We start from the raw sequence: 25,773 nt of genomic DNA, 5'->3' as shown, positions 1-25,773 counted from the left end.
TAAAGTGTACTTCTTTAAAACATTTAGTGGCACAAATGCTGTTTACTGGCGTTAGATAAGCATCACCGTGAGTACTGTTGTGTTGATAACTCCATTGAAACTTCAAGCTTGTGATGAAAATGAATAGCGCCCCCAGCGGTGTTTTTGCTGAAATTCATGATCATAGTTATGATTTTCATGGGCCTTAAAACTCCCTATATAAGGCCAAGAAAAATAAAGTTTGTTTCTCATCCCCACACACGTCAATTCAGACCCGCCGCGTCAACCTTTTTTTTCTGCTGAGGAAATAAAAAAGATAAATGCAAAAGTATGCAGCAATTCTTCATAACACAGTGTTGTACAGAACAGAACTGTAAACAAAATAACTGACACTAACATTCCATTCAGAACAGTACACATATGTCACCGTTACATGTACATTAAGCTGTCAAAACTGTGCATTGCTGCACTAAAAGTCAAACCACGGAACTGTTGCTATAAAAAATACTACAGCCATACTGCTGTGCATTTATCTCTGCGTGCATTCCTATGTTGTTTTCATTTTTTTCCACGTTGTTGATTGAAGAATAAAAAAAATTGAGAGTAAAAAAACTGCATCACCGCATCATTTTTTGAAATATTTTTTATTTTTCTTGGCCTAACTACAGAATATCACAGCCATTTTTCGCAACAGTCTGCATTTTGCTTCAAACAGATGATCTTTGCAGTATGGCTATCAAAACTCAACAGTCAGCACTTTTTTAGAACCCAAGCTATCTCCATGGCAGTGAATTACTATTGCGATACCTCATTCTATACGTGTATTCTATTCACTTGCTGGTAGCATGCTCCAAAACACCCTTCTCCCATCTTATGGATCGAGAGAGATCATTGATAGCAACACACATTTGGACTTTCATGTTTGAAAAACATATTTATTTACTTCGCGTTCTAATATGTTTGTTAGAGGAACACTCAACTCTTTCCTCTTATGAACATTGATAAATAAACATTAATTTCACAAATATGAAGTTAACATACTCATACTAAGTCAGGGCTTCCATGATTAATTTGATGAAGCTGTTCTGAGTACACAGTTTCTAATTCCTTCATGTCAATATCATCACTGCTAACATCATCATGAACTCTTCTATCGCAACCTGATCTCATGTGCTTGTGCTTCATTTCCCGACTGGCGTCTCTCTTAATCTGCTCTCGTTGTGGCCCATCCATGGCATTACCTTGCTCCTTGACCACTTTTTTCCTTTTTCTTTCCTTAATTTTTGAAGAGTGTACAACATTACGATCATTTTTTTTTCTCTCTTTAACTTTAGAAGAGTTGTTCACATTTCTGTCAAAGTCACGCTCTTTTTCCTCCAACTTTCTAAGCTGACTGGTGTAGACTGTCTGAATGCTCTCAAAGTCACTATCAGAGCTACAGAGATCTTCTGGAAGATCTGCTGAAGATGAATTCCCCGGTGATGTTTCAGTCCTTAGCTTTTTCACATTTTTGCTGCCAGGGTTGGAAGATTCTGACCTCCTTTTCAAGTCCTTGCTTCTCACCTTACTGGCCGGCAATTTCTTCTCTAAGCTGATTGTCTTTTTCTCCCTATTACTGGCTTGACTTGCATTGTCACACAATTGAGAAGAAATCTGTCTGTCCATATCCTTTGTGAGATATGCGGTGAGACTCTTGGTTGGTGATTGAGAAGAGCTGGCTGGATTTCTTTGCAGGTTTGACATGTCCTGGTTTCTGTCTGTAGAACTACCTGCTTTGGAAGCTTGAGGAGATTCAATTTCCTTGTCTTCCTCGTCAGAGATAATTATACACTGAGTCTCTCCGGGGCTTGTTTCTTCACGAGATAACCTCCGACGCACATCTGACCCTGGTGAATCTCTCATCTGGACTAATTTCTTCTTCAAAGACTGATCTAAGCCTTCCCTTTCTTTCTTTTTTCTCACAACTTGACTACTTTCAGAAGCCGCCGAATGGGCAATCTCTTTGTGTTTCCCACTTCCTACAGTCTTGATTCTGCTCACATTGAGCTGGGGAAGTTCTGACACTTTCTGACTTTTCGATGGAAGGCATACTTCGACCCGCTTACCCATGGCGGTGATGAGTTTTTCCTTGCTACCTGGCACAATGTAGCTGATTGTGGAGTAAGGTGTGAAGTGAAAGTCCTGCCTCAGATAACACTCAAGTAACAGATGAGTCACAATCATTTCATACTTTTCCTCTGACATAGGTGGCAATTTCAGATCTGCAAAAAACAAAGAATGTCAAATTTTTAGTTTTACAGATGCCGACTTGAGTTATTAATACCTTTGTACAGTTTAGATAATTAGTTTATGTTTCTCTGTCTGACATGCATGGAGTGGCTGTGGTGTGTTGTGTAACTGAGAGTATGTAGCTGATTAAAGATGTACACAACACCACATAAAGCCCTACTGTGTGAATGTTGTAAAAATTGCTAAGAGACGTCGATTAAAAGACCTTGGCCAATTGAGTTTTGCAGCTTGATCGAATTTGAGTGTTATTATTTCAAGACAACCACGAAAACTGTGATGGGACATCGAGATGTCGACAGCAGGAAGGAAACTATGAGCCTACATTAAAACCTATGGAAAGCAAAGTGGCTGTAAACCTCAGATACCAGAATTGTACATAGACATAAGTAGCAAACACGCTATACAATATCACAGTCACAGTCCTATAGAGGGACTGATTCATGGTGTACTCTCAAATCACATGGAACTCCTTGTTTGTTTGTTTGTTTCTATTTGTTGGCTTGTGATTTGAACAATATAGAATCCATAAAATCTGTGTCAGCGATCACATGGTTAAATGGCCACTTGGAAGCAATCCCAACATAGGTAAACATGTCGTCCCTGTACAGAGCACACCCTTAATTGTCACCCATGTGTTCAATTTACACGTTGTATTGTCACCAGACCAACAGAATGACACTCAACTTGACAATTTGTCAGAGGGGGCTAGAAAACAGCCCGCTGAAACCATGCACAGGTGCTATTCTGGTTAAACCTGTTCAAACATCTTTCATTACCAAGACTATTCATGAAACTTTCACTGCACAACCATGGGTTGGGAACAAAGTACATGGTACAATCATGGTACCTCCATGGTACAAGAAAGTAAATAAAACGTTTGGAGTGACCCTGATCTAATACACAATTTCTAAAAGCGTCCATACTTTCTCTTTCACAGTGCAACGATACCCATTACGTTGAGAGCTACAACAATGTATGTCTTATATATCAAGACAAGATGATAACATTCCAAGACAGAAGCTACAAATTGTGCAGCAACATGGCTTGTCTAGATTGGGCACGTATATCTTCACAAATTTTGACTTCGTTTCCCCTGAACAATATTGCATTGACTCATTCACATACTTATTGTTAAAAACCATAATTATTACACAATTCTGACACAAGGCAATGTTATTTCTTGTTGACAAACTAATTAACTATTTCGTTATTTCTTTATCAAAAAGAAAATGTGGATTGCACGACCACTTCTGTTAGCCATGGTGTGGAAATAGTTGCAACATGTGGGCGGAGAGGCCAATGAGTTCTAAAAAGAAAGACTGATAGGTGGAAGGAAAGTGTGTGGGACGCTATCATGCACCAGCTGTTTGCGTGTGGCAAAGTCTAAACAAAATACAACGATATACTGTAATGATTACACTTGTCTTTGGGCATGAATATCGTGATGCTATCCAAATGTATGAATAAATAAGAGTTTTTCTTTTCAAATCATTTTGTTAGTTCTTCCGTTTTTGTCTATACTAATTATGAAAAATATTGCCTGTTCACATGTTAGTTTCGGATACTACAAATTCAATATGTGTGGTGACGCCAATGTATGCCAAGTCTTCCAAAATATATCATACATTTTTGTCATATGTCATTTTTCTCTAATTTCTCAAGTATACTATTTGTAAGGGTGCATTTACTAGGCTAAAAATATGAAGCTGACCCCTGCTGCACATGAAAGAAATAAGCAAATTTCATTTAGGGCAGTTTACTCGGCCATTTTATCCTCATGTGAAGTGCAGGCAAAATCAACAACTTCTCCTCTATGTCAGTAGGTAGATTTTTCTTGATTTTTTTTCCTCTAAAGCCGTTTCACAAAATATTTCAAAGGTTTGATATTTTTTGCCTCACGAGGCAAATTCCTCACCCTGTGCGTCAGAGAAAGTGATTTTCCGCACTTCTTTTTCACTAAAACGCAGTCACTGTTGGTTCAATATATGGCAAAGGCTGCTGTACGCAGAGAAAGATAGGCCAATCTATCTTTTCTGCCATGTATTTTGACGCAAGCGACTGTGTTTTCATGAATGCTACGGACCAGGCTACATATCAGTTACGGGCAAAATCACTACTTCCTCTTTGGACCAATTATTACCACGTCTGGCTGCATAGGAAACGTCTTATGGTTAAACTCAACAACCTACGCCTTTAGTAAAAGGCCATAGATTACCTCGATAATATGCCCAGAAGTCGCAACACGGGGGCACTGTTTGACATCGGTAATTTTCACACGTGCAACGAACACATCAGGGGTATTGCTTGGCCGGCAAAAACATTACAGTGAGAACCCTCTATAAACCGTATTATTTATCTATACAAGATGAATAGATAAGTAATGTTTACACGTACAAATTAGAAGATAATGACTCATACCAATAATGCTAATTCATGGTTCAGTATTCACAATATCCAATATATTACACAGAACAGCCACGCCTTAAAAATTACAGATTTGTTCTCATACTACGATTTACAAAAACATGCACTGACATGGTTTTTGATTTCATTATGTAGTCTTTTTTGAGCTAAGAAGATCCAAATACAGATACATGTATCAAAGCAAAATAAGACACACAAATCCGTAAAGTGTGTACCAGATCCTTACAGATATGAACATTTTCTGCAATGTGAAGTTCACTGTCATTTTATTCAAGTGAACAATTCAACATGATAACAGTCTGACACTGCTTACTTGTATAGATCAATGCGGGCTAGGACGAGAAACAAAAGCTTGTCACTTTTGGTCTTTACATACCTTTAACTTGTAGGCTTGATGTGCCTCCCTTTTTCATAAGGACATCTGTCAGTTTATTGGCCGTAATCTTCTTGTCCGAGCGAGAAGTCTTCTCTAGGATGCTGTATATTGCTTTGCATTGACTGGTAACATCTCTGACTTGGCAACTTTCACCATCTGAAAAATGATTTTCATCGTTTTACTGTTAGCAAAGAGATTAGTATTGATTACATTTCAAACCAGACAGACATGACGACTAACCTCTCTATCCCCTTTCCCTGTAAACAGGTTCACTCTCACAATTGATAACAATGGGTTTTGGGCCAAACCATGGTGGTGAAAGGGTTACAGACCTCTAGATTTACGTCAATAGACGTTTAACTATCAGTACTTCTACTGCCTACTTGCAGTCTCAGAATGCAAGGAAAAGTTCTTTTTGGTGAGATTTTGCATGCAGGGCCTATGATTGGGAGACTATTAGTTGTGAGGGATGTGCCAACATCTCATTCTTACAATGGATGACAAAACCACTTAGATGAAGGCAACCAATAACAGATGATAAAGTAGCATAGCTTGGGAATTCCTGTGACAGAACAGCAAAGAAAACTGGACCTTTTCAAGATTCTGCTAGGAAATGATCCATAGCAGATTTGAACGATGATTGTGAAGAAATGTTCCTATTTATGTTTGTACCAAAACACTTAAAGGCCCGAAGTCGCTCTTTTGTAGCCTTTTTCATGTGGTTAGTTTGAAATATTAATTGGCGGTGCCATTCATATAGATATAGATAGCAGCTCCACCACCTTGCATTTGTTTGTCATATGAAAGCAAGTTGGAAGAGGAAAACTCCATTTTATCAAGAGGTCACAAACAAAATCATATGATTGCATTCAGCAAATGACAATCGTCAAATTGTACACTGTGTGACCTTATGCAAGTATTCTATGTTTTCTTGATATCATAAAAAGGTAACAAAAAGAGCGACTTTGTCCCTTTAACCCTTTGAGTGCTGTAATTGTTCCCACCTAAATTTTAGTGCAACATTTTTACCAATTTTTATGAATTTTTCTGTAATTGTTTTATAATTTTGGACCAAATGGACATCACATTTCATTGGCTGCAGTTTGTAATCAAAATTTTGAAAAAAATCTGAAAAAATTGACTGGAGTATATTTTCTGAAGGTGACAAAAGTTGACTTTGGGCGCTCAAAGGGTTAAGATGACGAAAAAACTAATATATATGGATCTCCTGGTTCCATCATCTAATACAAACTCCTCTAACACACACATGAAAGAAACTTTTTAAAATCTAAATCTTTGCAAGAATTGTGCAATATCTTTGTCGGGATATTGATATTTCAAAGAATGCAATCAGAGTTGGGAAACAGATTTTATGATTATTGTGGACATTTGACGTTTTCTCTCACCTTCAGTGGCAGAGCAGTGGTCACACATTCTGTCACACTTTGTGAAGTCTCGGCTTTCACCAAAGTGCCTGGCAATAAGACTTCTTCTGCATCTGCAATAATTTTACAAAAAAAAAAGGAAAGAGTGATGAGACGATGGTCTAAAAATAATACATCATGACAAATTCACAAATTCATGGAGTAACTGAACTTTTTACCAGCTCATTTTTGTGAAAATTGAAAATTTAATTTCCCCCTATAGAATGAACACAAGGAGGGCGGCCATTTTTGAATTCCAAATATCCTGAAATTTAGGTAACTTGTATCCTAGTACCAAGCTTTGCACGGTGACCCCTGATTTTCACGATTTATTTCAAAAGAGAATGGTTGAAAGTTTCCCTGCGGAAAGTTTGAGCAAAAGTTTTAGGCTTTCAATTTTGAGGTGCATACTACATGTACCTTAACCCTCTGAACCCTGATCCATACGACCTATAGTGACCTATGACATGAAGAGGGTTAACAGTTAAAAATATACATCACCAAATACTATACATGTACCTGTGGATAATTCCTGAATTGAATTTTTTAGAATTGTAAAAACATACAACCTACCATATTGAGACACTTCCCTTTCTGAAATAGAAGAAACTTTGCTTTGTGTAACATTCTTGAGAATACTTCAATGTGGCAGATTTCAGTTGACACTGCTGTTCTATTGAAAGTTTTGACAAGACTGACACAAAGTACTAACAACACATGAATAATGTAAAGTACTTTATTATCATTACATTATCATTATCATTAAAGTGAAGTACTTTTATCATCACTTTTATGCTGGAAGTCATTGAAATTATGTTAGAACTGACCGCAAACTGCAGTATTATGCACAACCACAAAACTAATTTGTTCAAATTTATTTTTCTGTCTGCAGTACCAACTGTCTGACGTGCCGTTCTACATTTAGTAACAAACCTTACAAAGATTATTGAGGCTATTATTGGTAACTCACTTCTGTTGATCTGTGCAGTACCGGACCATGTTGTACAGGTTTTCAAGAGCGACCTGAGTTTCAGTGAAGACCATAGTGCTAAGTCTGAATATATCAGAGAAGCCGTAGTACAGAATGCAGTAGGCTGGTTTGCCATCACGTCCTGTGAAAAGCAGACAAAATTCATGATAGCATTGCCCATATAATTACAGTTCAATTGACTATTGATAGGTAACATGAAAATATATACTGTACATAAAACACTGCACAATCAGACAGGAAGAGGTATCTTTATTGTGAATTAAAACAGAGCCATGAATGAGTGATTTTTCTCTTCATGTGATAAGGTTTTTGACTGTACTGAACAACTCATAAACCTGTTTGTAAATTTTAAACTTTGAAACCATTTCTGCCATAATTGCATCGATATATTCATACTGTGTGGAAATCTGGTAACGGAACAAGGAAGCTTTGACACTGTACTGTAATACTCACCACTGCTGGTGACAAAGACCTTGACCCTTTGAGTGCAGTAATTTTTCCCATAAAAATTTCATGTGTAACATTTTACCAATTTTTATGAATTTTTCTGTATTTTTGTTTAGTTTTGGATCAAACTGCCTTAACTTTTCATTGGCTAAAATTTTCGACCAAAGTTTTCGTGAAAATCTGAAAAAAAATTATCTACATCTCAAAAACGTTGTTGGCAATACATTCTATCATAGACCCTCGAGAAAAACGGGACAGGCAACTGCGATAGAGAACAAAGGGTCTATGGGATTAGCAGCTTGCGATCTATCTTTGAATAATTAAGAGGTGTTAATGGGTCGGGGACTGCACAAGGTCCGGTTCATAGACACGTGCATGCGGGTATACGGTAATAATGTTTTCGGATTACAAGTTATTTCGGATTACCCGCAAGTCCATTTTTAGAAATAAAAGTGTTACAACTACTTTGAGAAGAATTCGTCAAAATGGTTTTAAAGTACTTTTTACATATTGGTAGCGAGATTCGACGCAACTAGAAGTCTGCAGGGAGTCAGTATATTGCTGTAAAGTGACAAAGTTTCGAATAGAAATCCGAAACACATACCGCTGCAGTTCCAGACTTGACAGCAGTTGACATCACAGAGTTGTTTACATTCCGCAATCGTCCGTGTATCTTCGAATTTTCCCTCGTTTTTGCAGTTTTTTAACCGTCGGAATATTTTCTGTGCGAGGAGTGCTCCATGATTCGGTAAAGTATGTATGTTTACTACTGAAATGTTGTTGTTTGAAAACTGTGAACGGCCAAATTTACGAGGACAGCGTTCAGCTTTGTGTAAATGCATGTCTACCTTACTGCTTCTGAATCCATCAACCGATGGATAGTCCCGATTTATCACGAAGTTTCTCCTGACAGCGAAAGTCAGTGTTACAAATGTATTTTCTAGTACTTTGCGGATGTAAACATGTGTAGCTTATCCGAACTTTGGTGTTTGTTTAGGCTAAAACAGTACCAAAATGTTAGAGGTCGTGTATTTGAGCTCCGATGGAGTAGCAGTAGTCATTTTTTGTGTTCCCTGATTTTCGTCAAATGTTGCGTGACAGATGAAATAAAGGTTAGATTTTCGTTTCGCAGGACTGGGGAAGTGTAAACCTGTCTAACTTGTAAATGTTTCTTGTTATCGGTGATTTTTATGGTAGGGAATGTAAACTTATATTGTAGATATCTAGCAAGAGTTTTCTGTAGCGTCTATGGCTAAATATACACAGTTTTTATCGTCTAGTTTTTTCCCGTTGGCTTCGGCTTGAATCCAAAATGTGATCTTCATCGTTAACAGAACATTCACCATGACTAGTATCAAAAAACCCTCAAAATTCTCTGTGTCATTACTCGGAACGTGCCATGCAAGAGCAAAGTGTACATATTCAGAACGTCAGTTTGATCGTTAATGAGATTCAGTGTTAAGTACGAAGTATTGTTGTCAGGGACCGCTTGGCAAATAAACTTTAATGTATTCAAAGATAGATCGCACAAAGAAACCTCAGCAGTTGCCTGTCCCGTTTTTCTCGAGGGTCTATGATTCTATGAAGGCAATAAAAGTTTACTTTGGCTCTCAAAGGGTTCAGTGATGGATCCCAAACACTCACCTGCCCTTCCACTTTCTTGGTAGTAGTTTTCCATGGATTTACTCATAGTATGGTGGATCACAAACCTGACATTCGGTTTATCTATACCCATGCCGAAGGCAACTGTCGCTACTACAGCCTAAAATAACAAAGAACAAGGAGTGTTTGTCAGATTTGAAAATCTGAAACGCATATTAAACTGGTACAGAAATGAAATTGTTTCCACTAAGTCCTGGTAAGCCGTCACTGCTACCAATCCACAATAAGAGAGAACATGTTACAAATTCTGCTCTTTGGCACGGACCAGCTGTACCTATCACGTGTATTGGAATGTGGCTGGAGCACTCTGAGACACCAGATTCAATTCAAAGAGTTGAGAAACGATAAGCCTTGATTATTTCAGATCTCAAATTCTACTAAACTTTTGCTGCTTGTTTGATTTGAAGTTTGGGACGTAAGTGAAGTTTTCACCATCAATTTTTGTGGACATTGAAAGTTCAAAACCCTTCCTCATGAAAATAACACGGAGTGGAGTAGTGAAACAGTTTGGTTTATTTTAGTAATTTTGAGATATTTTTTCCGCTAAGAGTGCAATTACTTTTTTGAGGTGATGTACAGGTCTCGGACCAATTTACATATACTACTTGTCTTGTATTTTCCTCACTTTCTCCAAATACTCCAGCTATGTTTACCTTCCGTTTGGTTTGTTCCTTTCCAGACTTTTCAGCCAGGCCTAACCCTAGGCCAACTTGTGATAAGTAATCATTTTCTTTCAGTTATTTGCTTCACGAATATCAAACTTTGTTCAGGATACCTCATTATAGGAAAGTCTTAGCAATTCCTTGAGGATCGTTTGAGCAAAAGTTTAGACTTTCCTGTTTAGAGGCACTTTTTACCCGAACAAGTCTTCCATTACACTAGGTACACAAGATAACACTCACTTGTATGCTACCGGTAGTCCACTGTCGATGAACGTAACTCCTTGATTTATGATCTAAGTCTGCGTGATATGGTAATGCTCTGATTCCTCGCTGTTTCAGATCTTCCGCAACTTTCTCCGCTTCTTTTTTGGAGAAACAGTACACGATACCTAGTGGATAGCAACAACACAGAAGAGAAAATGTTGAAGCTTCCTCACAAATTCAAAAACCATACATACATATACATGTAAACCTACCAATGTGGTCCACTCATTGTGAAAGTAGCCACAAGAAGTCACTTTATCTAAATCAATTGCATATAGCACAGATAGAGTACTTATTCTATTTGATGATGTGGTATAAGAGGTCTGATGAAATGCTAGGACATACCTGATTGACCTTTGAACTTGCCTTTCAAGAGGTTACTGACCTCTTCCAGAAATTGTTCATGTTTTCTTGGTTTCCGTCTCACCTACAACATTGGAACAGTGCGGAGTAAATCATCACAGCACTACAATGAAACAGTGCGGGGGTTAATTCTTAATTGCACATCATTGAAATGGTGCATAGTAAATCTTCGCTGCTCAACAATGAAACTGTGAGGAGTACATCTTCATTGCAAACATTGAGAGACTGCAAAGTAAATTTTCATTCTGCAACATTGAAACAAAGTGGAGTAAATCTTCATAGCAAAACACTGAAATAATTCAAAGTTAATCTTCATTGCACAACATTGACACAGACAGGAATACATTTTCATTGCACAAAATACCCTCTCAATGGAAAGTGAGGGCAGCTACTGTTTTTTAAATATTGAAGCCCTCCAACAAAACCCCAGTATTTCATCATATCAAAAGATGTAAAAAATACTGCTGAAATCGATGCAAGGATTAATTGCAATAGTCGTGTTAGGTTGACTGACTTGTAAAGCTTGCAATACAGTTGCACATGCAAAAATTCAACTTACATTTGTACACTTTTGAACATAATCACAGCAACATTTGACAAACTTTCTGTGTAAACACAAAGCGAAAACTCTGTAAATTAACAGTGGTTGTTTCAACAGTCACGTATCGGTATTTGTGAAAAGTGAAAGTTTAATTTTTCCAATTAGAGTTCACATTGGAACAGGGATCATTCTGAACAACAAATATCGATAAATTTTCAGTATATCACCCTCCTATACCAAAATTTGTATGGTCACCCAAACTATTATTCCATTATTATGAAAGAGAAAGCTTGAAAGTTTTCTTGTATATATTTTTGAGCAAGGCACTAAAATTTTTGATTTCAAGACAATAACATGTACTACATTTTCAACTATTGTCCTGAATAAACATCAGATACCATGTCAAAAACACCAGTGTTTTTGCTAAGGTTGGGGTATATTGGTAAATGATTTGGGAACCCCGGTAACATTGCTGCTGTCCCACTAACTCTTTGCATTGATGTACCAAGGGGAACCAAGGTAATATGACTGGGGAACCCCGGTAACATTTACCTGCTTACCGCCCTTAACAAAAACACTGAATGTGTACACTCTCACCTCATAGTAAAGGTTAGGTCGGTCATAGGATGCTCTTAGAACTGTACAGTATGGCACGTTCAGTAAATTCTTCACATCCTCCAGGATATGCTGAGTGGCAGTGGCCGTCAAGCCAAGTAGTGGCACTTCAGGGAACTGACGTTTTAAAATACCTAGTATCTTGTAGTCTGCAGAGCAAAATAGAAATTGGCTGTCATAGAGCTCTATTTGTGTAATTTTGTTGATTAAAGAGAATTTTACATCTTGGACTAACTTATATGGAAATTTTAAAGGGCCAGTAATGCTAACTTTCCACGATTTTTTCATTATTTTTATTTGATATATCAATTGCAACTTCTTATTCGACTCCCCGAAGAATTTTGAAACACCCACTATTTAGCTTGTCAACTTAACGTTTATATGTGTAATTGTTATTGTTAACAATTTAATTCTAGTCTAATGCACTTTACACACGTACAATGTATAGGCTGAATTGACACGCTGAATACTGTGTATATCAACATGCTTTGGGGAGTAGAACAATGAATTATGGTTCTCATTCAACACTGAAGACCTTCCAAGTGTGTACATAGTAATGTGTATACCATAGCTTAAGGACATTTTCAACTGGCTAGAAACTGAATATTTTGATATTCAGAAATAATTATCCCTTTAAGTTGTGGATCGATTGATTGAAAACAAACCTGGTCTGAAGTCATGACCCCACTGACTGCAACAATGAACTTCATCAATGACAATCCTTGATAACTGTCCTGCTTTGTGCGTCTTCTCCAGTTTAGACATGAACATCTTGCTCTTGGAGATCTTTTCTGGAGTGACATAGAGAATCTTGAGATCGGACTTGGCATCCAGCATGGCTGCGTGGACGGAGTTCTTCTCCTCTTTACTGCTGCTGGCATTCAGCGTGGTGCTGTTTATGCCAAACGCTTCGAGTGCCATCAGCTGGTCTTCCATCAGTGAGATGAGTGGTGACACTACCAGTGTTATTCCTTTACAAAATATCAATTATAATATATCTGATTCTGTGAATCCATCATGCCAATGCATCTTTCTGATTGGATCAGAGGTGACTACAGCTATGGTAAAAACACACACACACAATGTTTCAGCCAGCTTTTGATAGCATGGGGACACGGTGACCCATAATGGGTTGAAATGCGGGACATTTTAAATTTTTGAGACCATACTGTTTTTCAATAAAATAAACAGTACAGTGTCATTGTGAGTCATCATGACGTTGTTACTATATTTGGTGTTCAATACTGTAAGCAGAGTCAGGTGAGTACCCGGTACATAAAGGTAAGTACATAATAACCCACTGGTATTGTGCCAAATGCAATTGAGAACTGACACACACTTCAAGTGTGTGTCAGTTCTCAGTGTGTGACACATACAGACACAACTGACCAACCATATAAGCTCTCTTCGGAATATCTACCGGTACATAAATCGAATGTGAGGTGAAAAAATGTTCTACTCATGATAAAATGGACCCCTCAACTAGCATAGTACAGAGACAGGGAGCATTCATATAGCAGGCATAATTGGCATTAAAATGAGATATGATTAAATACATTGAGATAATTTGGGGGATGTTTGGTGGACTCCTATATTTCCTTGTACAGAGTACATAGGTTCAACCTGACCTTGGAAGAAATTGTGGGAATTATCTCAGGAGGCGAGACAGCTGCCAAGCGAAGACCCTGATCAAAGTATAAAGGTAGAACGCGCCTCGGGGACATATATTTGGACTCTCGATTTTTAAAATTCTTTACTGATCTACCACTTGTGGGGCACTCATTTTCAAGCCCTTTCAGTAAGAAAAATTTACTTTGTCTTAGTTTTTTGATAATTGAAAATTTTGTTTTGAACCATAGAGTTAACACAGGAGTGGCCGCCATTTTGAATTTCAAATTCCTAAATGTTTTGTAATTTGGTTATATAGTACCAAAATCTGCACAATTATTTTTATTCTTGATTTGATAAGAGAATGGCTGAAAGTTTCATCGAGGAAAGTTTGAGCCAAAGTTGAGGGCTTTCACTTTCGAGGCACGCACTACGTTAATAGGTCTACATAATGATATGCTGGCAAACTGGATACCACATAAACAAACATGTAGGTCAAATCTATTTACTGAAAAACAATGGGGTTAAATCAGAGAACACTGTGTATTCAAACCTCTATACATGGTATACACTAAGAAATTCTGATCAAAGCTCTCAAAAAAGATCACCGCTTTGCAATGAAAAGGAAACTGCAGACAGCACCGTAAAACGTCACTTCAAGGTACAGGCAATGTACAGCTGCTCGAAAGGTCATAGCTGATTGGTAGTTTGTAAATGTTAATCATTTTCCTGCCAGACAGTAATAACTGTATCACTTCCCCATCAGCCAAGTCAGTAAAAAGCAGTATTGAGCCAAAACATGACGTATTTTCACCCACTTGGCTTGGTATGTTATAGCATCTTTTGTCCAAAAAAAATCATTTTTACAGTATTATGTTTTCAACAGCCTTCAAATGTACAGTATTATGTTAAAATACATCATATGGAATACGTTGTGTTTCATTAATTTTAACCATCTTGACCTGGTGGTGAAATATGGACTTGGCAGGTAAATGTTAATGGCAACTTCAGGAGTCTTGAACTAGATCTATTGTGTAGCTGACTGGCTGGCTGGAAAGGAATCAGTAAATCCAACCAATCAGCTACAAGCTTCCGAGTTGCTGCACAAGGCCAGGAAGGTATTATCTACGTGGAATACAAGCCTACCTTTTGAGACCAAGGCTGGCAACTGAAAGCACAGAGACTTGCCTCCACCAGTGGGCATTATCAAGATTACATCTCTACCTGATAAAGTGGCATTTATGGTCTCCAACTGATGAGGTCTGAAGTCTGGCATTTTGAAGACACTCTCTCTAAGCTCTGTCAACTTTTTAGACCATGGAAAATCTGAAAATACACATCATATATGTTACTGAATGGCCTGCCACAAAATGGAATGAATGTCCCTGTTATTCTTGAGTGTAAATATGGACTTGGCAATGTTGTCATTGAGACAAGCTGAAGAAATTGTATCACATGCACTGTGCAAATGGCTGGTAAATGAATACAATCTTGTTTTAGTTCCATTTACCAAACATGTAGGCTACATGTACATGTTATAACGCCTTCTGACATGCCACATAGGGTGTAAGCATAGAGGAAAAGAAGATTTTTAAAATGAATGGGAAAATTGAGATGGGAATAAAAAATACAATGTACACAAGAAGACAAGAAGATACCACTACGCAGATGCTAAGATAGAATTAAAGATAGAATGAGCCGCATGGACAGATATTCAGAATCTTAAACTTTTACAAAACTTTTTTCGGTACACTGCAGGTGTGTGGGCTCATTTGGAAGCTCATGGAGTAAATAGTCTTCACCAGTTTATTTTTGTGAAAATCCAAAATTTAATGTTTCCCTGTGGAATTAATTCAGGGATGGTGGCCATTTTGAATTTCAAGTGTTGGCAAAGCATTTATTTGGTAATTTGTTTCTGTAGTACCGCATTTAGCCTGGTTACTGTACATCCGATTTTTTATTCTTCATTTTGGAAGAGAATGGTTTAGAGTTCTCAAAAGGAACGTTTGAGCAAAAGGTTAAGTCTTTTAATTTCAGAGAGCATACAAAAATGAACAGACTTTGTCACACAATATACCTGATAAATGTAGGCACACAGCTACACATTCACATGACAAAAATACATATGCTCCCTGAGTAACAGAAATACAATGTTTTATCACTTCAGTTGCTTACCTTTCCTGCTGAAGTTGCTGCCCGTAGACGTTGAGCCACCTTTCTGAATTTTGGCAATTTCTCTCTCCAGATGACGTTTCTTTGTGTGCAACTGTTGTTGTTTATCTAGGAGTTCCTCAATCTGAGACTCCACTGCTTTCAGCTGGTCTTCCACGCCGTTCAACTGACTGAAATAACCTGACAATTAATAAAGAGTAGTGAGTTGGACATGTTAATGAAACACGATATAAATGTATGACTTACGAATGCGCAACATTAATCAAAATATCATTTGCATAGGATGAAATCATATGTAGGAGGTACAGGTGAGTGTTATCAGAGTAAATGTTTTGACCAAAAGTGTGAAAACTGACCAAAACATTTTTTGTACATGTCCAAATCAGTTCATCCCTACATGCACATGTACAAACCTACAAGTACAAACATACCAAATTACATCTTGGCAACATTTACTGACAACATGACATTGTGCCTGAAAAGGAGAAAATTGACCCTAAAAATTTATATATACAGTATGCTGTGATTCACTATCATATGAACAAATTTTGATGGAGTACACATAATATCTTGAAATTGCAAACCAAATTTGAAAGCCATCGGACAAGGCTGCAGTTTCAAAGAACACATTTTAGACAAAAATGAGTAAAGCTTCCGGAATAACAAACATGCAAATTTCATGATCATTCCACCAAAACTGAATACGTACATGTAAGATTATCCCCAGCAAGCTACAAATCATGTATGAAGGCCGTCAGTTAAGCAGTTCCAAAAACGAATTTTCAAGAAAATGAAAAACAATCCTCAAAAGTTTCAATTGGCAAATTTTACATGTACACCAATTCAGACCATGAGAATTAAGGCATCCCCTGGAATATTTGTACGTAATTTAAATTTGTAAAACCAACTGGACAAGCAATTTGTTGACGCTGTAAACTGTTGAATGTCTTTGGAGTTTCAAAAGTAGTTCACATTGTCACACAGGAATAAAAAAAGACATGCTTTGTTCTTCAGACTCAGTACACCCAAGAGATCATGTGATGGCAGTAAAAACCAACTCAGGCATACAAACATGTATGGCAATACACATACATGTACTTCTATTTCACGTTTGTGCATGTGCTTTTGTTTTTACTATGGCCCATTCAAATTCTCGGTTTGACCCATTGAGGCATATTAAGGGACAACAGCAATATTGCCTGGGTACCTGAATACCGGGTACATCAGTGAGGCCCCTTAGCCACAGCCAAAAAATGTGTATGGTAGGTACATGTAGTAGTAATTGTACCAGCATCTTCCCTATGGATACATAAATTGGAAGCAGCTACTTAGTAGTTTTATCAAACTTGGATGAACATTTTATTCCAAAATGCTGTGCAGAAAATACATAAATTGTTTATACATTATAACAAATAATTAAAATGGGTAATGTTATAGAAAATGAACAGATTAAATTGTCTGTTTATCCACCTACAGACTTCAAAGGTTTTTCAAGCAACGTTTAAAGGGGCAAAGCTTTTAAACAATGCCGCCATATACCACTGACAATTGCTATCCTGGCCTCAGTAGCAGCATTTAAACTGTGTCAATGGATGTTTCGGTGCAATCAAGCGCATCATAGCACCTGTTGTCTTAACAATATTGGTAGTTATTCATCTAGAATATTCATACCCGGTACCACTACCAGTGTATGTTCCACCATAGACAGAAGAGGGGGGACTCTACAGTCTATGGTTCCACACACACTGACATGTGTCCAGAGGCAGAATAAGAATTAGAGTGTTACACTGTGCTCATAACCACTTATTAAGCTGTTAACCCCAATGCTCTACCAACAGGTCCATAATTACCATTGATAACAATGAGTTTGGGCCAAACCATTATGTATAAAGGGTTAAAAGGTCAGGCGGGCGATAAAAAGGGGAAAGATGGCAGTGACTATGCAAGATGCCTCTGATGCCTCTATATGTGTAAAATGCACTGTCATGTACTCTCTATCATATAAGTGAATTACGGACCTGAATTCACTTGTCAGCAATAACAAGAGAGTGTACACAATGTACAGGTTGTGTTGAAAAGCTGAGTAATTGGTATCTCAATGTGTTTTCGGGAGAAGAAACGGTTGTTGACATTAAAACCAACAATTCTGAAAAAAAACCTCCACAGTTACAGTTGTTGGCCCTGTAAGGTACAAGGAAAGTTGATATGATATGTTTGAAGTCAGAGGGAGGGCCAACAGGTGCAAATTACATGTTATAAGTGTATCTCTCAGACTTTACAAGTCTGAAATATGGAAAATACTTTACCTTTTAGTTCAGCTGTTACACTCATCTTTTCACCTCCAGTAGACTTTCTTGCCGATGATTTTGATGGCTTGTTTATTCTTAATGACAGTCTCTCTACCAAACTGTGTGTCACAAGTCGGACAGACACCCCTAATTTTGGTGAAATCTTCCACTGTCCTCTCAAAGAAGCTCTTCACCAGACCACCAGAACCTCTCTTGCGGTATGTAAGCAACAGTGTCTGGCACTTTACACAGAATATTTTGATCAATCTTGCAGAGGCCGGTGTTTTCCAGTGGATCATTTCTCACTCACTAATTGGTGCTATCAGTCTTTGATCTGAAAACATAAAACGTCACAAGGGAGAGCATTTTATACCATGCATTGCCACTCTAACTATGATATTCACACTTTAGCAATAAGTGGCACTTACTGACCTGTAGCACAGGTGCCTGGAGTTGCTGTGTAGTACTAGTATACATAGAAAGAAGGGCCCCTCTCTCTATGTATACTACACGGCAACTCAAGGCACCTGTGTCCCGCAGTGTCTGGCCACAGACACACGTATCACTTGGACACTTCCCACTTACTAGTAGGGGCTCTGGTAGCTGTGATGTCACAGCGGTAGGCTTCTATCGAACACGCTTGGGTCAAGGGTCATTGTCACTATGGCAATGACCCTTGACCCAAGCGTGTTCGATAGATGCCAGAGCACCGCAGCGATATCACAGTTAGGGCTCCGGTTAAGGACAAGGTTTATTTTACAGTACCCAGGACTGCCATCATGGTTCTTGAAATGTGGCTCAATTGTTGAATAGTCTCGTTTTCAAGACCTCGTTCGGTTCACACATGCTATTTACTAAAGAGATACAACTGATATTACACTGTAGGGGGATTTTCTGCCGATTGGGAGACAATCTCCAGATCGGGAAAAAATTGACCTCTTGATCAGGAGAATTTCTCCCAATACAGAGACTTCTTTTGATAGAATAGTTCTGTGCAATTTAATAGACATCTGTGCATTTATGAAAGTGTACCAGTATGTTCATTGTCAAAATTGGGGGTGGGTTTACCATTGTTCTAAAAAAGTTCACCGTTGCTTTCTTTGCATATTTTCACATTTAATAAATAATAGTGATCATACCCCCTGTAGAAAAGGTATACAGCAAATTTTCACTTATATGAAAAGTGTATTTCCGCAGTGTGGATCAACTCCATTTTACTGGTTTACACAAAGTTCACACCACAAATACCCGAAAAAGAAGACTATGTGAACAAAAATACATTGTAGAAATTGACACACTCACACCCAAGGGCATTAACCAAAGAGAAGGATAAAGCTACTTTCCCGCATTTCAACTCTTCCCCTTTTCCAACCACTTAGGGGACCCCTTAGTTCAGACTATTTTTTTCCGTCTGAGGAGTCCCTTCACCATGAACTTGCTCATTCCGATCCTCCACTTCAGCTGGTATTGTTGCACTCTCCGCACCCAGGTCAGTTTCATTCCATTGTACCTTTGTTTCAACCACCCTTCTTGTTTCAAAAGGCTTATTGATCTTTAATTTTTAGTCATAGCGCTTTTCACTGTTTTTTATCACCACTGGTTTTTTTAATTTAGTTCCCTACTATAGTTGTGGTTTTTTCACTCACTGTAATTCCAGTTTTCATAAGTATTGTAATCCTCATTTTATTTCGTTTTTACTCTCAATTTACTTTTCACTAGCCCGATTTTTACTTCTGTTTGTGCTCATTTTTATTTGTCAGCTTTTGCCCTGAAGAAGGCAACTTGTGTGTTGCCGAAACGTCGGTACTTTTTAAACAAGCGACCTAGCGGCCGATATAGCTCCGCTGTGTTTATGTAGAGAATAACTATTTTTGACACATGTTGATGAAGAAGGAGGAAATCTTTGATAGCTCAATGCAGTGGCCAGAAAAAAGTGGCTAAAATAAGCTGCAAAAATACACAATTGAAGATTTCATCATACTTTGAATATATCACATCGGATCATCCCTAGGAACATGTCAACCAAAGCTATCTGATGAGTAGTGTTTTGAGAATAAAATTTTCTGACCAAAAATGGCAACAATTGCCCCCCAAAATAAAAATTGCAGATTTCATCATAATTTCAAAAGATCAAATTGAGTTCATCTATAGAAACCTGTATACCAAATTTCAAAGCTGTTAGACCAGTACTTTTTGAGAAACACATATTTTGACCAAAAATGGGAAAAATTGCCACAAAATTCAAAATTGCATATTTCATCATTATTTCAATAAATATCATGTAGTTCATCTATGGAAACCTGTATACCAAATTTCAAAGCTATCAGATGAGCAGTTGTTGAAATACACATTTTTGACCTAAAATTGCAAAAATTGCCCCAAAAATACAAAATTACAGATTTCAGGAGAAATTAAATATATATTACTTAGCTCATCTGTAGGAACCTGTATACCAAATTTCAAAGCTATCAGACCAGTACTTTTTGAGAAACACGTTTTTTGACCAAAAATAGCAAAAATTGCCCCAAAATTACAAAATCGCAGATTTCATCATAATTTCTACAAATATCATTAAGGTGATCTGTAGGAACCTGTATACTAAATTGCAAAGCTATCAGATGAGTACTTTTGGAAATACACATTTTTTGACCAAAAATGGCAAAAATTGCCCCAAAAATACAAAATTGCAGATTTCATCATAATTTCAATACATATCATTTAGTTCATGTGTAGGAACCTCTATACCAAATTTCAAAGCTATCAGATGAGTAGTTTTGGCAATACACATTTTTTGACCAAAAATGGCAAAAATTGCCCAAAAATACAAAATTACAGATTTCATCAGAAATTCAATATATATTACTAAGTGCATCTATAGAAACCTGTATACCAAATTTCAAAACTATCAGACCAGTACTTTTGAGAAATACATTTTTTGACCAAAAATGGCAAAAATTGCCTTAAAAATGCAAATTTGCATATTTCTTCACAATTTGAACAAATCTTAAATAGATCATCCCTAGGGACATATGTACCAAATTTCAAAGCTATCTGACCGGTAGTTTTGAAGAAGAAGATTTTTAAAGATTTTTTTACCAAAAATGACAAAAATTGCCTTAAAAATACAAATATGCAAATTTCACCACGATTTGAAGAAATCTGACTGAAGTCACCATAAGTAAACTGCATATTAAATTTCAAAGCAATCGGACAAGCGGTTGAGAAAAGAAGATTTTTTTACCAAAAACACCAAAAAATGCCCCAAAAATACAAATATGCAAATTTCACCACGATTTGAACAAACTTAAGTGAGGTCACCCCAAGTGAACCGCATATAAAATTTCAAAGCAATTGGACTTGCGGTTTCAGAGGAGAAGGCAATTGTTGACGGACGACGACGACGACGACGACGACGGACGACGGACGACGGACGACGACGGACGACGACGGAAAATCAACCTATTTGATAAGCTCCGCGTCGCTGACAGCGGAGCTAATAAATATCATTAGAAGACAAGGAGTACTGGTTGAACTGCCTTCCTTATTAATTTATCTAATCCAATTGTACTTTTTAATGTCAAACTGAGAGATTTAATGGCCCGCTTCCACACCCCATGAACAATCACAAATCCTACGACTGAACTATTTTTTCCCAAGTAAAAGTGTGATTTCAGTTGTGTGAGACTGGCAATGTCCATAAGACGAACAATGGTCGTCGATATCACACGATGAATTATTCAGTCCCCTTCTGAAAACACCACAGCTATGGACCCACAGCTACAGTAGTAGGGACAATTCAGCTCCAGGTTTGGATGGGGTAAAGGTTTGGATGTTTGCCGTCCAACACAACAACCCTGGCCTAGGCAAAACCTCAAGCTAAGGTACCGCAGCATGGGATTTGGAGTGCCAGGATGCAGGCTGGCTATAGTATAGCTGGAGTACTGTATAGCTCGAGGTTTTGCCTTGGTTTTTGGTGGGTCTGTCGGTCGGTCTGGTTTTGCCGCCCAACCAAAATACAGGCATAACCTCGAGCTACTGGCCATGGCTGTTCTGCAGCTAGCTACAGTTTAGCTCTGCTTGGCAGGGCTGTGTGAACTCATACAATCTATTCGAGCATCGCTTTGATTTAACATTCGTAAAATGTAGTTTTATGTTTGGATCTCAAGTTTGCTGGCAATTCATAAATTCTTAGATGACCACTGTGTATCGGCCCGGGGGTACTGGCCTTGGCTACCAAAGCTCGCCATGCAATGTACCGTATGTACTGTACTTGACTGTATAGCGCTGCGGGCTGCGTTGCCATCTCTGAGTGGCAGCGTTGTATCAAGCACTGTCGAAGTGAGTTTCGTTGCACAATTATAAAGAACTGCAACACAACAACTCTTAGTGTTTTTAATGCCGCTCAGTGATATAGGACATTAGATCACCAATAATAGCGAGCGCAGCGAGAGCGGCCGAAGGCCGCTCGCAAAGCGAGCATTAAGACTAACGTGTGTACAAGAAATTTAGAATGGAATCTCTATATACCTACGAGTTTGAAAAGAGAGCACTTCCATGGAGGCGGCCATTTTGAATACTTTTACCACGGATTGCGTGAAATTAAAGAGATCATCTACCACAAAAACTGCTCGACAATGTGTATTGCCGACATAAGAATCTCTCTGTTCCAAAGAAAGTGTGAAATTTGTTTCAAAATGACTATTTTCGATCACTTTTGAAGGCCCGGATCGGTCATCGCTAGGCGCCGCCATTTTGAAACAAGCCTATTCTCGCGAGAACGAACGGTCAACTCACGCGAGAATCAAAAATTGTGTGCTGAGAGCTAGCTACCGACGGGAATATCAAGTACGTGTTTTACATTTGACTGCCTCTGTTCCCCTGTTTATAATAAAGCAGTGTTTTCTCTGCATGTTCACTGAAGGGGGCAATTTCTGCTCCATTCATGAAAATTTGGGGCAGACTTGACATTGTAGGGGCAGAAACAACAGGAAATTCACAGGTCACTACACTATGCGCTTTGGTCACCATCGTACGGGCGTATTTGCCTGCTGTGTTTTTTTGCGCGATTTTCGCGCTGGCAGTATCTGTTAAAGGGCGGAAAATGGCTCGAAATGCGCAATTTGCGCAAATGCGCAGTCGAGAGAAAACACTGATAAAGTGATCGGAATCATTGATTAACCAGTTTTAAATAATTTTCGTTAGTGAACTTGGCATTTCCGAGTTAAATTGCTATAAATATTATTAGAAAACAATTGACAACAATTCAACCTAAACGAGTCAATGGCTAAGTTATGCATCATGCATCAAACACAGAAATGTGGGGTCCTACTAATTACTGCCCGTGACTGCCCGTAGCTGCCCGAGGACCAAGTAGGCCAAATTTCGCCCATTTTAACACTAGGCCAATAGGTTCAGTTTAAAAACTATCTACTGTTGATTGACCAATCAGAGTGCTCAATTCAGGGTGTTTTATTTACTCATAAAGCCTTGGTCACCAAATTCCAGAAACGAATGACAGCGCGGTAGTAAAGTACTGTCCAATCAAAAGTGAACATGTCATATTCTGTAGACATCTGGTACGTTTTAATATTCAAATTTGGTAACACAGCGGAAACCAGCTGCAACACAAAATCTGCTGTGCCCTAGGGCATTTATATAATGTGCCCTAGGGCATTTATAGGATGTTCCATTACATTGGAAGGCTATTTCACAAATAAAAGCTTTAATTTATATCCTAAACATGTTACATTGACAAAGGGGACGGTTGACGTAAACACACTGAAAACGAAAATATATCAGTTAGGGGCGATAGTTTTTAAGTCGGATAAAACCCTCGTACTCGGGCTCTTCTGGTATATAAAGTCCAACCCTACGATAAAATGTCTCGGCCTGCGGCCTCGACATTTTATCGTTGGGTTGGACTTTATATGCCAGAAGAGCCCTAGTACTCGGGCTTTATCCTACACTTATATCATGCCAAGCCAACCAAAAATATCATTGATTTGGCGTTTTCTGTAGCGGTTTTAGAACCCGAAAGACGCCAGGCTTTCAACGAGAAAGACGTCGCGTCTGCAATTTGATTGAGAGATCATACCATTCAGTACAAGGGGGGTAGGCTGTCCGGCTGTACGCGCTCGGCGAGGTTATTGTGCCACCTCTCGGACTGAATGGTATGATCTCACTATCAAGCTGGCGACGTCCTAAAGACCGACGTCTTCCGTGTTCCTAAACTGCCGTAGAAAACATCAGGTTAACGCCAAATCAATGATATTTTTGGTTGGCTGGGCATGATATAAACTGAACCTATTAGCCTAGTGTTAAAATGGGCGAAATTTGGCCCACTTTTTCCTCGGGCAGTGCTCGGGCAGTTCTCGGGCAGTCCTCAGGCAGCTACGGGCAGTCACGGGCAGTAATTAGTAGGACCGGAAATAATAATAATAATAATATTTTATTGCTTGCTTGTAAATATAGGATTTACATCACATTTGTGGCAATAAAAGTGTGATACAAAAATAAGTTAAAATTTTCTTCAATAAAGATAAAGTATTACAGTATAATAATAGTAGCTAATAATAAATATAACTAGGTATTTCTTTGTTTATATAAAGTAAAAATATAATCAGCAAGTTGTTCATTAAAAGATAACTCTTGTTTTGTTAGTAGAGAAATAAGCTGATTTTCAGTATCGTCGTTTGGGAAATTGATTTTACTGAAAAAGTACTTTCTTTGGACTTTGTATTTCTGACAGACTAATAAAAAGTGTGTTTCATCTTCAATACTGTTGGTGTTACACTGATTGCAGTATCTTTCAGTAATTGGGGTTTTTGGAACAGTGTGTCTCCCTTTTTCAATTGCTAGATCATGATTGCTAATGCGAAGTTTGGTGAGCAATTTTCTTTTCTCACCTTGCAACTGTGTTAAGTAGGGTTCTAATTACGTTTTATTTTGGCATACATTCTTAGTTTACTATTTTCATCAGTGATCAACTTTTTCCAAAAGACTTCATAATTGTTTGTTAAATTTGTTTTCATTAAACCAGTTATAACTTTGTGGTGTTTAAGTGATGGAGCTTTATCAAGGAGAAAGTCCATTCCATTGTCTTTAATTAAAGCACTTAAACAGTTAAACCATGATCTATTGTTAGTGTTGTTTACCATTTGCTCCAGAAAAGCTTCTTTAGCAAGATTACAAAAATTGAGCATTGAAATTTTGAAATTTTTTTTGATTTTTTTTTGAAATTTTTCATTTGAAATTGAGCATGCTATTGCCTGAAAACATCAATGACGATATACTACGCTGCGCTCGCTCTCAGGTCAGACCTGTTACATATTATGTGAAATGATTAATAATCCCTATCTCTATCATTGGATCTAATTGACTTGGGTCCCATCGGCGAGGGGTCCAATTGACCAGGTCCCCAACCGTTTACAAAGGGAGGGCTACGGATCCGCAGCAAACGGCCTCCCACCGTATAAACGCCGGTAACACACAGCCCTGCCACGCAGAGCTAGCTACAGTAGTGCAGCAAGGAGCTACTAGTACTAGGACGTGACATTGATGCAATCACTGGTGATTGGATACTGGCAAGACATTGTTGGTTAAACAGAAATTGTTAATTGAAGTTTTTTGCCATACCGTATCGTTGTCTCCCATGCGCGCCGCCATTTT

The 25,773-nt window shown here is 38.1% G+C and overlaps 1 protein-coding gene across 1 annotated transcript; it reads right to left on the bottom strand.

Annotated features, from left to right (window-relative positions):
• Positions 1 to 877: 877 nt before the first annotated feature.
• LOC139134125 (ATP-dependent DNA helicase Q1-like) lies at positions 878 to 25,773 on the bottom strand. The gene is made up of 13 exons (XM_070701047.1): positions 25,741 to 25,773; positions 18,124 to 18,439; positions 15,821 to 15,997; positions 14,792 to 14,971; positions 12,703 to 13,008; positions 12,020 to 12,186; positions 10,864 to 10,945; positions 10,495 to 10,643; positions 9,575 to 9,692; positions 7,463 to 7,604; positions 6,475 to 6,566; positions 5,069 to 5,224; positions 878 to 2,240 (listed from the first exon to the last, which is right to left on the bottom strand). Exons 2-13 carry the CDS (start codon positions 18,146 to 18,148, stop codon positions 1,021 to 1,023), a joined length of 2,814 nt encoding a protein of 937 aa, XP_070557148.1. The 5' UTR covers positions 18,149 to 18,439; positions 25,741 to 25,773; the 3' UTR covers positions 878 to 1,020.

Source organism: Ptychodera flava, chromosome 1, assembly GCF_041260155.1.
Source record: "Ptychodera flava strain L36383 chromosome 1, AS_Pfla_20210202, whole genome shotgun sequence".
NCBI classification, from domain to species: domain Eukaryota; kingdom Metazoa; phylum Hemichordata; class Enteropneusta; family Ptychoderidae; genus Ptychodera; species Ptychodera flava.
Note: the sequence above shows the minus strand (reverse complement) of the source record. Positions and strands in the feature narration are given on the sequence as shown.

Excerpts from the sequence above, each read along its gene's own strand:
- LOC139134125 (XM_070701047.1), bottom strand. The coding sequence starts at position 18,148 with ATGAGTGTAACAGCTGAACTAAAAG. Across the intron at positions 15,998-18,123 it reads TGTAACAGCTGAACTAAAAG|GTTATTTCAGTCAGTTGAAC; the intron begins GTAAAGTATTTT and ends ATTAATTGTCAG. Across the intron at positions 9,693-10,494 it reads GGACTACCGGTAGCATACAA|GCTGTAGTAGCGACAGTTGC; the intron begins GTGAGTGTTATC and ends TTGTTATTTTAG.